Source organism: Microcebus murinus, chromosome 6 (genome assembly GCF_040939455.1).
Source record: "Microcebus murinus isolate Inina chromosome 6, M.murinus_Inina_mat1.0, whole genome shotgun sequence".
NCBI classification, from domain to species: domain Eukaryota; kingdom Metazoa; phylum Chordata; class Mammalia; order Primates; family Cheirogaleidae; genus Microcebus; species Microcebus murinus.
In genome coordinates, this window is record NC_134109.1 from 87,324,190 (window position 1) to 87,336,734 (window position 12,545).

The 12,545-nt window shown below is 41.0% G+C and overlaps 1 protein-coding gene across 5 annotated transcripts in view; it reads left to right on the plus strand.

Moving 5' to 3' along the window:
- Nucleotides 1-12,545, plus strand: part of GALK2 (galactokinase 2) — a 148,696-nt gene that overhangs the window by 127,243 nt on the left and 8,908 nt on the right. For 4 of the 5 annotated variants that reach the window (XM_012763515.3, XM_012763514.2, XM_012763513.2 and 1 more), the window contains exon 9: nucleotides 11,136-11,337. The exons of the other annotated variant lie outside the window; for it this stretch is intronic. In XM_012763515.3, the coding sequence (XP_012618969.1) occupies nucleotides 11,136-11,337 (202 nt within the window). The remainder of the gene's footprint in view (nucleotides 1-11,135; nucleotides 11,338-12,545) is intronic. 5 annotated transcript variants of the gene reach the window in all.

Below are 12,545 nucleotides of genomic sequence, written 5' to 3' on the forward strand. Positions count from 1 at the left end.
TCCATTATACTGCTCAAATACTCCAAAGAGTCAATGCCTCAGAGCAGGGACTTATAACTCTGCTGCATAGGAAAACAGAGGACTCCGGAGTAGATTCTGAAGTGGTTTTCCCCATCTACCTCTGGATTGCTGTTCTTGGAAATAAACTCTTGGTTTAGTCCAGTGGAGCGTTCTGTTTTGTTGAGATATTGGCCAGTAGCATACAGTTAACGTGATTGCACACAGGCAGCTAAAGCCACAAGTGCTTTCGAACCCCCACCCAAACAGTGCAAATGTATTTCAGAGTATGAATCTTAGAAAGCTTAATTATACACTTGCATGATAAAGCATATAATTAATTCCGATTCTCTCAGACCAGCATATTTATTTTGTTTTGATTAATTATCCTGAAATGAAGTCTTCCTCTAAGCTAAGTCTGATTCCCCAAAATTTTATCACTTTTTAGCTTGTTAGTTAAAAACCAATGCTCTGCGTTCTTCCATATTCTTAAGCCTTTATGTAGTGTGGTGATAAGAGGCTCCATGGAGAACTCACTGCACTGAGAATGAGGGACATGCCAGTCCGGCTCTCATTTGCATTGGTCAGACTGACTTCCAGAACTGCGTTCGGTCCTGGGAAGTGCCCTTTAAGAAGGGCACACACAGAGAAAGTACATTGAGAGGAATAAGTAAGTGAAGCAGATGCCTTGCTCCAGATGCCAGGAGGAGCCTAGCACCCTTGCTCACACATGGGTGTCCAGTGGCCTGAGAGAGGCCAATCTAACCCCTCAGCTTACACCACAGAAGGCTCTCCCTGTCACCAGCATACACACAGTAGAGTTCCTCTAGGCAGGAAAGGAGCCCTCTGCTAGGTAGCCATGACTATGGCACCTGCCACCTACCTCCCCCACCCCCGCAGCAGTTAAATACCACGACTCTGTTAGCTTTTGAGTCTTCTTCTCTCCAGACCAACCACCTAGCTTCCCTTATATGATCAGATTTCAAGTTTCCTTCACCTATTTATTCCTCTCAATGCACTTTCCCTATTGTTAACTATATTTGCCCTACATATTCTCACTATCTAGCTACAATTTAGTATCTGTTCTGTATCCGTTAACCAACCTCTCTCTATCCTCCCCTTCTTAGCCTCTAATAATCATAATTCTACTCTCTACTTCTATGAGCTCAATTTCTTTTTAGCTCCCACATATCAATGACAACATTCAGTATTTATCTTTCCATGCTTGACTTATTTTACGTAACATAATGTCTTCTAGGTTTATCCATGTTTATTGCTAATGACAGGATTTCATTCTTTTTTATTGCTGAGTAGTGTTCCATTGTGTATATATATCACATTTTGTTAACCCATTCATCTGCTGATGGGCATTTAGGCCGGTTGATTCTATATCTTAGCTACTATGAATAGTGATGCAATAAATACGAGGGTGCAAATATCATTTCAATATACTGATATCCTTTCCTTTGGATAAATACTCACTTGTGGGACTCCTGAATCATATGGTAATTCTATTTTTAGAAGCATTTCCCCTACGTTCTCTTTGAGCAGTTTTACAGTTTTGGGTCTTCCATTGAGGTCTTTAATACATTTTGAATTGATTTTTGTATATGGCGAGAGATGGGGGTCTAGTTTCATTCTTTGGCATAGGGATATCCAGTTTCCCCAGCACCATTTATTGAAGAGGATGTCCTTTCCTCAATCTGCCTGGAATTCTTAACAGGATCCAATGATAGCTTTATGGACTCTGTGTGTCCATTGTATTAGGTACAATAGTTTGGATATTTGTCCATTCACATGGGCCAGAGGTCCATGGCTTTTATTTAATTCTCAAAAGCTTCTATAACCCTAAAAAAGCCAAGAACCACTTATCTATAGGATACAATTTGAAAGCCTTAGCATGACATACAAGGACCTCATGATATGGCCTCTGCCTATCGCTTCAACTTTCTCTTCCATTGTGTTCCCTGCTGCTTCTGTTTCTTCATCCTCTTTTCATGCTCTAGTCAGTCACGTCAAAGTACTATGGGTTCTCTAAAAGCAGCTCATGTTTTTCAATGTCCACGTCTTTGCTCCTAATGTTTTTCTGCCTTAAGGTCCCAATACTTTTCTTTGCTCCTTACCCCAGCTTTCCTAATAATTGGTTTCCTGAACATTTACTTATCTTTTGAGACTCTGCTGATTTTACTTCCTCTGTGAAAGTCAAGATCACTGTGCTGCATCTCCTCTGCCCACCTGATTTCGGTATTGCTGGCAGCCCACCCAGCAGCTAGTATGAGTGTCTCTTCTCTTTGGCCTTGGGGCATTCTCCAAAGTCACTGGAGGCAGCTGTGTTGCTCAGGTTCATCTCTGTGGAGAAGTTAAACCCTCTGGAGGTGGGGCAACACTCAAGTACTGGGAGTGTGAGTGGGTCAATGCCCCCACCTTCCTACCCTCTGTGGGACAATTCTAGGCACATTCTACATGGCTCTTCAGAGAGACCACTGAGCGATTGGGCCCAGGCTGTCCACACTGGTAATCTGCTCAGTTAGCCCCTTTATTTGCTTTCCTCCTTTCTCATCTTACTCTTTACTCCTTCACCCCTGCTTTCTGGATTCCTGCTCCCTGTGCCCAGGCCTTGATCTCAGTCTCTGCTCTCAGGCATATTCAGATCAGGGCATCCTCTTGACTTTGTGTCTCTACTTCAGCTGTGAGAAGCTGCCTTAGTGTCTGTTGCCCTTTATTGATCTCATTTCCTTCTAGTAGATTATTAGTTCTTGAGAATAAAGAGCATATCTTATTTGTTGTTGCTTTCTCAGTTTTAAACCTGGTACATAGTTGATCCTCAGCCACGTGTAAAAGGCATAAGGCATGAGAGCTGTCTTCAGATATCTAAAGAGTTATCTCGTGTTTACATATGTCTAGGGAACAGACCCCTAAGGCCAGAGTAGAAGTTACAGGAAGACAGACTGTAATCCAATACAGAGTGATGAGTGCACCTATGTGGGGTGGCATTTGATAGTAACAGTAACGGTGGCTCATTATAGCATGATGACCCACTAGGGGAACAAGCTTGCCCACTCTTCCCTCTTCTGCCAAGAAGTCCTTTTATAGAGGGTTTTATGGAACTGGGCCACAAGCAGACACCTACACACCTATATGCCTACACACACACAGGCATAGAAACCAGTGAGGCAGGCTGAGCATCAGATAGTTGGGAAGGTGGGGACTGTGTGGATAAAGTGTACCCACCCTGTCTCACCTCCTCACCTCCAGCTAACTGTTGCTGGGCACGAATGTAGGTTGGGCACTGCCGGACCTTTTAGTGTTTTTCAAAAGAAAGCAGCAATCCAGATTCTTATGTAAAATTTCCCAATTTAAAGATATTATGTGGGTCCAGAAAGCATCACTGTGGCTGCCCATAGTTTGCAGTCTTTGTGTAGTGGGTGTATCTCAGGATGCTAAAGCCTTTGGTGTGAGGATGGCTTCCTGTGCGGCTGCCCCGGGCTCTGTTCAGCTCGCTCTCTTCAGGCCCATGAACACACCCTGCCCGTCCCCACCTCTCAGGCCTTTGGCCATTCTGTCTTCTCAGTGGGGACACTCTGTGGCTCAGGCCCCTCTCCTGTGACATCTCCCACCACTGGCCCTCCCCAGCAAGCCCTGTTTCCTAGTGTACCTTCAGCATTTTCAGCACTTGGATGTCTGCAGCAGTTGGTCACTGTCCAGTGGTCTTGTAGCTTGTCTCTACTTCAGCTGTGAGAAGCTGCCTTAGTGTCTGTTGCCCTTTATTGATCTCATTTCCTTCTAGTAGATTATTAGTTCTTGAGAATAAAGAGCATATCTTATTTGTTGTTGCTTTCTCAGTTTTAAACCTGGTACATAGTTGTGAATTCCTTAATGCAGGGGCTTCTACTTAAGGTAGCTTTCCTGTCATGGAGCATGGCATGGGGCATGTAGCAGGCGCTCGATAAGAACTATTGTTGACTGTCGCGAGATGGCCATCTTACTCAGTGCTTTTGGCAGTGCTTTCAGCAGAAGATGAGGTAATAAAGAGGAGGCCACTAGCTCATGCACCCAGAATTTAAAATTAAATCAGTGGGGCGCTTTCAGAATAGGCATGTCCTCCATCTACTGTTGACCTGCCTTCCTCAGAGCTTTTATGAGGAAAACAGCGCCCAGTGTGCTTAGTCTGTTAAAAGCTTTCCTCATTTCTTACCAGAGATACAACAAGATAACCAATTATTTGTGACCTTATTAGATTCCCTGACTAGAGACGTATTCTGATCATAAGCTATAGAGCCATCTTTTTAAGTTATGTTAGTTGGCACCTCTTTGTTACAAAGAAAAAAACAAACAACAGCTAATTTTAACTAGTTACGATGATCTATTTTGAATTCTTTTCCTTTTATTTGAAACACATTTTGTTTGTTTTATAAATCTCTTTCCCTTACATCTGTGAAGCAAAGTACAATATAAACACTTCTCAGTCATCTGTGATAATGGGTTTTAGGGTACGCTTTGGATACTGGAGTTTACTAATTGTCTCCAAACCTTGTTTTAGCAAACTTTCCTCACTTTTTGGTGAAGATGCTTTTGTGAGTATAAATTGCCAAAATAGTAAGTGTTCTCTATATCCCCATTGTATTTGTCTCACAACTGTTTATTTAGCCTATTTACAGTATACTCTTGTTACAAAGACAAGGAACTGAATAAATTCTTCAACAAACATGTATTGAACCTCTACTGAATGCCAGATTCTATTTTAGCTACTGGAGATACAGTGGTGAAGAAATTAGGCAAAGCCCTGGCAGTCCTGCAGCTGACCTTCCAGTGGTGAGAAATAACCACAAACCAATGAACAAATGAACACACAAGAAAATATTGGACGGTAATAAGTGTTGGGAGGATAAAATAGGATGGAGAGAATGTGTATGTGTGTGGGCTACTCTAGATTGGAATGGAGGGAAGGTCTCCTTGAAGCTGTGATATCTAAGACTTGAATGACAAGAAGGGGCCAGCCGTGTGAAGATCATGGGGAAGAGCATTTCAGGCCAACAAAACAGCTACTGCAATGGGCCTATGGCAAGAGCCTGTGTGGTGTGTGGAGGCACAGCAAAGGGGCCGGTGTGGATGGGAAAGGGGTAGGTGATGAGAGATGAAGTCAGAAGGAAAGTTTAGAGCTGGCAGATAGAATTCATTATACAAGTCAAAGTTATTCAACAACCAAATGAAATATTTATTTTGAAGTTTACATGTACATGGCCATGAACATGTATATTTCAGAATCAGTGCCATGATTTTGGGATTGGATTCAATAATTATTTAACATATAAGATCCACATTGGAGAAAACCAAAGTCTATGCAATAGGTCCTGCTTTGAAGACTTGGATTTCCCATGGAGGGGATACACCATTAGTACTGTGGTAGGAAAACAGCATCTAGTGTTATATTCTTAAATTGAATTTGCTTTGGAAGTAATCATGCATGCAACGAACATAGTAAGAAACAGCTTCCTTCATCCTTTAATGTAATAATTGCTCTTAAGGATTATAAGAGCTTATAGACAGATGGAACATCAGGTTATAAAGTTAACTGGACAGGGAAGAAAGCTATTGCGGATAAAGCTTCAGATTTTCTGGTATCTGTACAACAGAGGCCTGATGAGTTGCCAGCACATAACAAGCCAGAACCCTGGATCCAGAGAGTGTTTGTGATATACAGCCAACACAGAACTGCTTTCCCTCCCAGAGGGTGATCTCCAAATATGTTGTGGCCTTTGGCAAGATTTTTATACCACAATTGAAAACAGATGCCCTTTCTGCCCTTTCCCTTGTTGTTACTACTGTTCAAGAGGCTGTGAGCCATGGCGATCTCTCACGCACCTTTGGAATTCCCAGCGAGTCCTCGTTAGACATTCCTATGCAGACGTCTTGTAGTGAAGCACTTCCTCTGCAAAAAGGGAATAGACACAGGAAGGTACCAGGATTGTGAAGTTCTGGTAATCTAATCAGTGTATTCTGAATGTTTCTTGTCATAAATCAAAACACCAGTCTTAGGTTTAATAGAAAACATCTCTCTGGACAGTTTCTATTTTAGAGCAGGTAATCCTAAAAGAAAAGATTTAATCCTAAAGGAGTATGTAATCCTAAAGGAAAATCAAAGCATACTCTCCCTAATGGACTATATTGAGTTTTATTACAGCATATTGCTCTAAAATGAGCTTGGATATGATATTGAGAACCCAGAGTATCAAAAAATTACTAAATTCTTGATTAAAATAGAGTTATTAGACATAACAACTGAATATAATGTATATAATTGTTTTGGATCTTGGTATATAAACCAATTGAAACTTAGACTGGTGGACAACTGGGTAAATTTAAATAGGGACTGGATAGAGACAATATGAAGAGACCATTGGTAATTTTGTTAGGTATGATAATGCTATAGTGGTTATATAAGAAAATATTCTTATTTTATAGAGGTACACATCAAATATGTAAGGAGGAAATATGTAAATCATCTATAATTTATTTTAAAATACTTTAGTAAATTATTAGAAGAAATATGGCTAATGTTAATAATTGTTCAATATAGGTGATGCCTTATGAAGTTTAGTATAATATGTTCCCCACTGTCTTGTTATGTTTAAAATTTTTATTATTCATAGTTTAAAAATCTTTGCATGTCAGTTCATAGTACGTACAGTGTTTTGTCAGGTAAATAGCGTTGCTTTATGATTGCAGTGGATGTTGCTTTATCATGAGTTTTTTGCTGAAGCCATAAATGGCAGTGGATTTAGAATCTAGATGATTTCTTCATCCATGGGTCATTATAGTAAAAATGAGACAATATTCCCCATGCTCTCATTATATATAACTCCATCTATGATTATGGGAGGCAAAGTAGTTCAGAAGTAAAACCGAAACATATGGAATCCTAAAGCTGGTATTTTAAACATTTTATTTCAACCTCAAGTTTTAAAAAAAGAACAATGTTAAGCTACAGTTACCAAAGCCATTTTCTTCCCTTTCAAAATGTATATTCTACAACCTGGATTTTATTATCGTATATAAAATGATTGGCACCGTCTCAGGCACATATACGCCAACCAATTGTCCTTTTTCTTTTCCTGCTCAGAGATTTCGAGGAGTTGCTACTGTTACACCCTCCTGTGCTGTTTATTCAGACAGTGCATTTTTATAGATGTTATATGCCAGTATTGGGTATTGGTAAGACTTTTTCCCCTTGGGATATTTTGACATTCAGACCTTAAAATAAATCACATTCCCATTTCAATTGAACTGACTGATGGAAATAACACATTCACATTGCAGTGTGGGCTGATTCACATGACCTGGCTCCTGATGGAATAAAACCTATTGTGTTTTTATTCCCAACTCCATTTCACTTGTAACTTCTCTTTTTTTCTTTTCATCCACATTTGGTGTCAGCAGTTGCAAATTTAACAGAAAGGGAATCTTGCTGTCTTCTTTTCTCAGCTTCAACACTTTGTTAAGCTATGAGTACTGAAACTTCATTTAAACAACGACAACAACTACTACAAAGCCCAGATGGAGGTATCTTGATTTTGAACTGGGGTTAAAAATAAAACCCTAATTATATCATCGTTAACTGCAAATACCCATTGAACTCCTGTCATGTAAGCCAAGGTCCTGTTGGAGGTGCTTTGGGGTGAGAGGTTGATCTGGGGGAATGCATGCAACTATAATAGAAGACCTGGTGTCTGTCTTCAGCCACTTGCAAACCTTTGCAGAGATGTGGGAAACAATATTACTACAGAAAATGGACCATAAACACCAAAGGAGTGCCATGAACTGCAAATGTGATACAAATTCAGAGTCAAGAAATTGTTTCCAGCTAAGGCCATCATGGCTTCGTGGATGATATAAAATTTAAACTGAACCTTTAGAAAGAGGTAAAATTCTGACAGGGCAATAAAGGGCAAGAAGCTGTCTGGGCGTGGGGCTAATGAATATGTCTAGAAGCCATCCGTGCTAGAGTTGCTACAAACGGGTCAGTTTGGCGGAAGAGCTCCCATTGGGACTGAGCCTGGTGAGTGCAGGAATTTGGATTATGGCAAACACTGGGAAAATAGTAAAGGTTTTGGGTAGTGACACTGAGTAAGGCTGTGCTCTAGAAGCTCAATCTGGCAGTGTTGACTGAAAGGTAGGTTGCAGGGAGGAGGGACCAAGACAGGGGTATCAATCAGGAAATCACTACAAAATAGCCCAGGTGGGAAAGAGAATCGAAGCGTAAATTGGGGTAATGACAATGGGAACAGGAGGGAGGAGGGACGGTTACAAGATGTGTTGGGAAAGAACACATTAGATTTGATGACTGAGTATAGGTCCTCTTTGAAAGAGAACAGGGAAATTCACGCATTTCATTGACGCGAGCAGTTAAATGTGAGTTTAATCTACCTCTTATGACTCAGTTGACAACCTTCGCCATTATCAATTTATAGGAAGTTTAGCCCCACCTTTATAATAAAGATTCATAGTGTTACCTTAGTTTGTTTGCGCTGCTATAACAAAAATACCATGAGACCGAGTGGCTTAAAGAACAGAAATTTGTTTCTCACATTTCTGGAGGCTGGGAAAGTCCAAGATCCAGGTGCTTGCAGATTCATTACTGGTGAAGGGCCTCTTGCTGATTTACAGTCTTCTTGTTATGTCCTCATATGATATAGAGAGTAAGCTCTAGCCTCTCTTCTTGTAAGACCACTAATCCCTTTGTGGGGGCTCCACTCTTGTGACTTCCTCTAAACCTAATTTTCTCCCAAAGGCCTCACCTCCTAATACCATCTCATTAGGGGTTAGGGTTTCAACATGTAAATTTGGGGGACACAAACATATTGTTCATAACAAATGGCTGTTACCTTCTTCTAGCCTTGACTGCCGTGTGTGTGTGTGTGTGTGTGTGTGTGTGTGTGTGTGTGTGTGTAAACAAGATCTTGCTATGTTGCCCAGGCTGATCTCAAACTCCTGGCATCAAGTGATCCTCCCAACTCCCAAAGCTCAGGGATTACAGGCATGAGCCACTGTGGCCGGCCTTTGACTGTGTCTTTATCCATCTCTCCATCTCTAAGAGTCATGAGGATGGAGCTGTGGACAGGGAAAAATGTTACTTGAAATTTTAATGGGATTTATTGGTTCATAAGTAGAAATGTAAAAGTATTTCTGAAAAAGTAATCATAGTTTAGAGGAGAGAAACCTGGAGGGAGACCCAGGAGGAGAGAGTCATAAAAAAAGGCTATCTTGAGGGATGTTCAAGGTAGTGGTGGGGGCTGGGTGTGGTGGTTCACGCCTGTGATCCTAGCACTTGAGGCGGGTGGATCATTTGAGCCTCAGGAGTTCAAGACCAGCCTGAGCAAGAGTGAGACTCTGTCTCTAAAAAAAAGAAATTAATAAAATAAAATAAAATAAAATAAAAAAGATAGTGGTGGGACAGAGCCAGCTCTAGGTTACTCTGCAAAGGGGGAGCCAGGGAATAAATACTCTGACCTTACTGTCTTCCCTCTCATCTCTTACTAATTTTCTCCACTTCTCTAATCTAGACGACAAGGGAACCCACTGATATAGCCCATGTAGGTCAGCTACTAGGGACAGATAGCAGGGTGAAGAAGGGCAGAGAGTAGAACTCGGGCTGTAAACAAAAGATACCAATCATTGCACCTTCTTTACAAAGTATAACAGTATGGGGCAGATGTTGAAGGGATATGCTTGGAGGAAGTTATTCACAGAATTATAAAATGTTAGAGCTGGAAGGATCCCGAGAAGTAATTCCCAAGCTTATTTTAGAGATGAGGAAAGAGCCGTATAGAGGTAGCAGCTTGCATGCAGCCACTTGTCACAGAGCTGTTCAGAAATGACAGCCCTCCTGATTTTCAGCCCTGGCTCTTTCCACTAGGCCAGGAAATTTTCATTAATTTTCCAAAATTTTCCCAGACCCACCATACCAGATGAGCCACTGTTCAGCGTGGGTGAAAATGGTAGGAAGGTTTCAGCTGTTATTCAAGGGAATGTGGAAGCATGATAAATGTAGCCATTGATGCTTGGCCATTGCAGTGGGCTAAGTTTCTGTAACTGAAATTACAGAGTCTTTGTGGGTAGTCTGGAAAATACAGGAATGTGTCAAAAGGAAAATAAAATCACCCATAACAGGATCATAGAGTCCTGTTAACATTTTGGTGCTTTCTTACCAGTTTATAAAATTAAAATGTATTAAATACATTGTGTATTAAATACATTGTGTATATGTATATGTAAAATTAGTGTTGATTGTACATATATTAATAGCTTGGTATATTGTTTTTTTTCACTTGATATCAAGTGTTTTTTTTCACTTGATAATGAACAATTTCCTATGTTGCCAGTTGTCTTATAGTGTGCATTTTAATAGAAGTAATATTTTTAAATGGATATAGCCTAGTTTTTTAAAAGTCCTCTGTTATTAGACATTTGGGTTGTTTCTTATTTTCTGTTATGATAAATAATGCTACAGTATATGTATATATAGATACATATATAAATAAATATTATATGCATACAAAATTATTGTGCTTATCTCTTCCTCTAGGATACATTTTAATAAGCATAATTGCCACCATAAGGATTTTCAGTGATATTTTCTGATGGGGCACAGTGGAAAGAACGTGGCTCTGGGCCAGACATCCCTGATCTATTCTCCTTCTGCCACAAATATGTGACCTTGGGCACATCACTTTGTGGTGTTAAACAGGGATCATGTGGCCCATCCCCTGGTGCTGTGATGAGACCCACATGAGGTAGCGGTTTTAAAGTGTCTGGCATGTAGGGCGTGCTCCATACATGTTACCTCTCCCTTTCTGTGGGATGGATTCGTTTGTACACACGTCTGGGGTGTGCTGAATGAAGTGAAGAAAATATATTTACAAGATCTCATTCAGTATCAAGGAAAAACTAAAACTGACTTGCCAGGCAGACAAGTTTCCACTCTGAAGAATTTTTTTTTTTTAGTGAAAGAGAGACCTATTTAAAGTTTAAGGTACTGATAATGAAGACGGAAATGGAACTCTTGGAAACTGTATGTTTCTTTGTCCCGGCTTATCCAGTCAGTATTCCTAAGCTTCTCCCCCATGCCTTTCCTTCCTCAGTGCTCGCCTTCAAACTCTATCAGCGGGCAAAGCACGTGTTCAGCGAGGCTGCGCGAGTGCTCCAGTTTAAGAAGATATGTGAAGAAGCACCTGACAACATGGTCCAGCTGCTGGGAGAGCTCATGAACCAGAGCCACATGAGCTGCCGGGACATGTATGAGTGCAGCTGCCCTGAGCTGGACCAGCTGGTGGACATCTGTCGGTAGGCTCAGAGAGCAGCGTGGTGGGGACCAAGGGGTGCCGCGAAAGAATACTATTTATAGTAATGAAAAACATACGCAGCATTTCATAATTTTCTACATGAAAGAAGATCCTTCCCCATTTCCTAAATGAAGGGGTCTCCCATGATATAGGGCTGAACTTGTTCACTCCTAAATATTGGTAGGATGAAAGATTTGAGACCTGGCTCTGCGGCTTTATGAGGCTCTGGGTTTGGAGTCAGTTCTTTACAATGTCATAAGAAAGACCTTTTCCATCTTTGGACAATTAGGCCTTTTAGGAAGAAGATTTTCTCAGACGTATTAACTTTCTCACAATATTTTAATTATTCCACTGCTGTTCTGCCAGAAGCTCCTGTCCAGGGCCCTAATGAAGTTTAGCAGTTCTGTTCAGAAGAAGGGAGAAAACCGAAAGGGGGCCTTAGCCTGCTAGGAGTGTGTAGGGAGGGGGAGGTTGCTGAAGGGATCACTCGGAGAACCAATATTTCCTGCCTTCCAGGTTTAGTCGAGGCAATTTGGGGAAATAAAGGCCGAAGAAAGCTCAGGTTATGAATGGTCAGTTGGGACAGAAAGGTAATGAGGGAAACTCTTTCACGAAGCCTGAAAACAACTGTCCTATAATCATGAAAGAATGAGAATAAGAGAGTAGTTTCCTTACCGAGGAGGATCTCAGTGACCTTGGGAGAACTGAAAGGGAAATTGGAAGAACTCTCAAATGGCTGGTGCTATTTCACTTTGAGAAGATAATACAGTGCTACATACAATTAGTAATGGAAATACAATTAGCCACTTGGCGCCTGTGGTTTGCCTCACTCATTGCCATACTCTCAGCCTGAAAAGTTTAAACCAAGTAGCTCCACTGATCACAAATGGCATGTGTGACCCCACTTGTCAAGAGACTAGAACACAGCGTTGATGAGAATCCCTCTGCTAATGTCAGCGTTTGCTCACTAATTGCCAAGAAAATCTTCCCCAGCTTTTTTCATTATAAGTACACTTTTCTGAAAATACCAAGGGCCCAGTAAATGGAAGGGACAAATATCTTTCAGTTCTGGAAATAAGAGGAAGTGGAATGGTTTGTGCAGAAATCAGAAAAAAAACATCTCTGCCCAGAAGGGAGTGGGGTGGTTTGAATCCCACCTGAAAAGTGGTGGAGGGATGTTCTCCTGGAATTCTCTAATGGTCTTTCTCT